General features: G+C 32.8%; 1 protein-coding gene across 1 annotated transcript; it reads left to right on the top strand.

Moving 5' to 3' along the window:
- Positions 1-817: 817 nt before the first annotated feature.
- LOC145050040 (uncharacterized) lies at positions 818-2,571 on the top strand. Its single transcript, XM_078998359.1, has 4 exons — positions 818-959; positions 1,340-1,359; positions 1,418-1,910; positions 2,129-2,571. Exons 1-4 carry the CDS (start codon positions 818-820, stop codon positions 2,569-2,571), a joined length of 1,098 nt encoding a protein of 365 aa, XP_078854485.1.
- Positions 2,572-3,129: the final 558 nt, after the last annotated feature.

Here is a 3,129-nt window from a genome sequence, read left to right as displayed (position 1 = left end):
TCCATATATTTTTGCGGTATTGTATCTCCTTGAGATGGCAAGGATGTAACTTGCAGTCATGAATTCTTAAAGTTTGAATGTCAAGTTTTCATGAATTCTTGAAGCTGTGTCACTGTCATCTTTTTTATATCATTTGGTAGTTTGAATGTCAAGTTTTCATGTAAGCAACAATATTGTAAAGTTTTAGCAAAATTATAAATTTGATAATTAGAAAAAAAATTCAGATTTATGGTTTCATGTAAGCAACAATATTGTAAAGTTTTAGCAAAACTAATGTGTATATGTATATATATATATATATTTGTATATATGTGTGCAAAATTGTGTGTATATTGGTGTATATATTTGTGTAACGTCTTTTTGTATATGTACATATATTTGTGTTTATGTGTGCAAATATGTGTATATATTTGAGTAACCTGTTTATCATTTATTCCTTAGACATGGCAGAAAAGAGAAATAGAGCTAGTTGGTTTTCGGATTTTGTCAACAAAACTTTTCTTAATGCATGTATCGAAGAACTAACAAGTAACGGTAGGGAGGGTAGTGGTCTCAAAGGTTCCTCATGGAATACAATAGCTGAAAAACTAAAAAAAGAACATGACTTTGTTGTTGAGAAAAAACAAATGAAATATCGTTATGACTACTTGAAAAGCAAGTATTCAGTTTGGTTGAAATTAAAAAACAAAACTGGGAATCTCTATAATCCTCACATGCAAGTGGAGATTCGTCTGCTCGGTCTAAAAATAAAAGAGGAAAACGAAATGAACCAACGGACACACTGGATGATGACATAAGAGAGGTTGGCAAGGAAATTATGAAGGCGGCTCAGGCGTTCGCGCAAACTAATAATCTTGACAAGGAGATGGATGAATGTATTGAAAAATTGAAAGCCTTGGAGTGGGGAAATTCTGATCCGAAGTACATCACTGCACTTATGTTGTTCGCTAAAAATCCTGGTAACAGGAAAATTTGGTTACGCCTCGAGTCTTCGACTTGTGAGTTGTGGGTGAAAAGTGGGGGAAATAATTTTGGATTACTTGGTTGACTTTAGTATGACTTTAGGATGTTTTTGTCTTTATGCTTTATGGATTTATATTATGGTACATGGTATGGATTTTTATGTGTAGGGTTGTTATGTGTTTATGTTTAGGATTTTTAAGTTTAGGTTGTTTATGTGTTATGTTTAGGATTGTTAATTGGTATTGACTTTTTTGTTATGGATTTTTATGTTATGGATTTTTATTTTATGGAGTTATATGCCATCCATTTTAATGTTATTGATTAATTTTATGGTTTATGTTATAAAACTTATGTTATTTGTATTAACATGTATCAGGTTACATATGGATAAGGAAGGTGAGTTTTTAGGTTTCCTTATACTCTCATGCTATTGGTTGATGTTGGTTCTAAAAAGAAAAAAAGAATTGAAAGAATAAAAGCTAACGAATCGGAAGAAATTGGGCATGCATATACACAAGATTTGATACATGGAGATCCTATACAATGTTTTGATATGATACGTCTTTCACAATATGCATTTGTATTATTATGCAATCATTTTACTCAAAGAAATTGGTTGCAACATAGTAGGACAATAAGCGTTGAAGAGAAGATAACTATATTTTTACATGTTGTAGGACATAATGAACGTTTTCGAGCTGTTAAAGAAAGATTTCACCACTCCATACAAACGATTCATCAATGTTTTCATGAAGTGCTAAAAGCAATGATGTGCTTCGCAAGAGAAATTATTGTACCAACATCTTCTAATACAACAAAAAATACCTCAGAATGTTATAGACGGCTAAAAAACATATTTCCTGGAGCATTAGGTGCACTAGATGGAACACTTGTACATGCAGTTGTGCCCATTGATGAACAAACTCGCTATAGGGGAAGAGGAAAAGGTGAATGTTATCAAAATGTAATCGGAATTTGTGATTTTGATATGATATTCACCTTTGTATGGGCTGGATGGGAGGGCATAGCACACAATTCTAGAGTTTTGAAAGAAGTTGCATTTAATCTGACTTCTGGATTTCCATTCCCTCCACCAGGTTTGTCATTTTTCTATAAGTTTTATTATCTATATTATTTATATGATTAAATTGTCACCCATCTACAGATAAATATTACATTTGTGATGCCGCATACACCAACACCCGTGGATTTATGGCTCCTTACCGCAATACTAGGTATTGGTTAGCTGATTTTCGAAGAAACAGAGCTTTAACTAAGGAAGAAAGGTTAAATCATGCTCATGCACAACTTAGAAATTTCATTGAACGTGCTTATGGTGTATTGAAGGCGAGATTTCCAATTTTAAAACGTATGGCTCCTTATCCTTTTCCAGTGCAAAGAGACATAGTCATTGCCTGTGTCGCGGTCCATAATTTTATAAAGAAGTACGATATTGAAAATGACCTATTTACGAGCTTTGAACAAAACAATATGGTTACTCCTAATGTGGGAGGTGGAGGAAGTGAGGGCCAAAACATACAAGGCATAGAATGGGGTTCGGAAGCCGTTGAGTATATGACTACTTTGCGTGACCAGATTGCTAATTAGTTACTTTCAAATGGTTCACGTTAAATGATATAATTTTTTATTATGTATGACTATGTGTATTTGGATTTTGTATTACACTTCCTATTTGGATTTTTAATTATGTATGTTTAATTTGGATTTAATGTGATAACTTTTATTTGTATAATTATTTTATCCGGCACAAAAGGACAACATAAGGATAATATGGTAATTTTAATCATTCAACACAATCAGTCAGATAAATAATCAAACAACATAAATTCAGTCAGATGTGGACTCAGTCAGCATTTCTAACCCAGTCAGCTCCTAACTCAGTCAGCTCTAACCCAATCAGCAACTATCAAACGACCCCTTACGTTGTGCCCCTATAAAGCCAAATAAATAAGTTAGGGGATCAAATGCAGTCTCAACTTCGCATAAAGTGGGATTTTTTGCATGGTTGATTACTTCACTCCCATTAGAGTCCGTATTTATAGGGAGAAAATTGTAAAACTCCACCTGTTGATCTCGTTTATCTAAAGGCTAATAATCAATTAATAATAAAAAGTAATCAAAACTAAAATAATAACAAATTGATAC

This window comes from Lactuca serriola, chromosome 5, assembly GCF_051521515.1.
Source record: "Lactuca serriola cultivar US96UC23 chromosome 5, Lser_US96UC23_V15, whole genome shotgun sequence".
In the NCBI taxonomy this organism is placed as follows: domain Eukaryota; kingdom Viridiplantae; phylum Streptophyta; class Magnoliopsida; order Asterales; family Asteraceae; genus Lactuca; species Lactuca serriola.
The sequence above is the reverse complement of the archived record's forward strand: the minus strand, read 5'-3'. Positions and strand labels throughout refer to the sequence as shown.

Bases quoted from the DNA above. Each gene is read 5' to 3' on its own strand.
- LOC145050040 (XM_078998359.1), top strand. From the start codon at position 818: ATGAAGGCGGCTCAGGCGTTCGCGCAAACTAATAATCTTGACAAGGAG. The intron at 960-1,339 runs GTAACAGGAAAA...AACATGTATCAG, and splicing joins GTTGTTCGCTAAAAATCCTG to GTTACATATGGATAAGGAAG. The intron at 1,911-2,128 runs GTGAATGTTATC...ACCCATCTACAG, and splicing joins CTATAGGGGAAGAGGAAAAG to ATAAATATTACATTTGTGAT.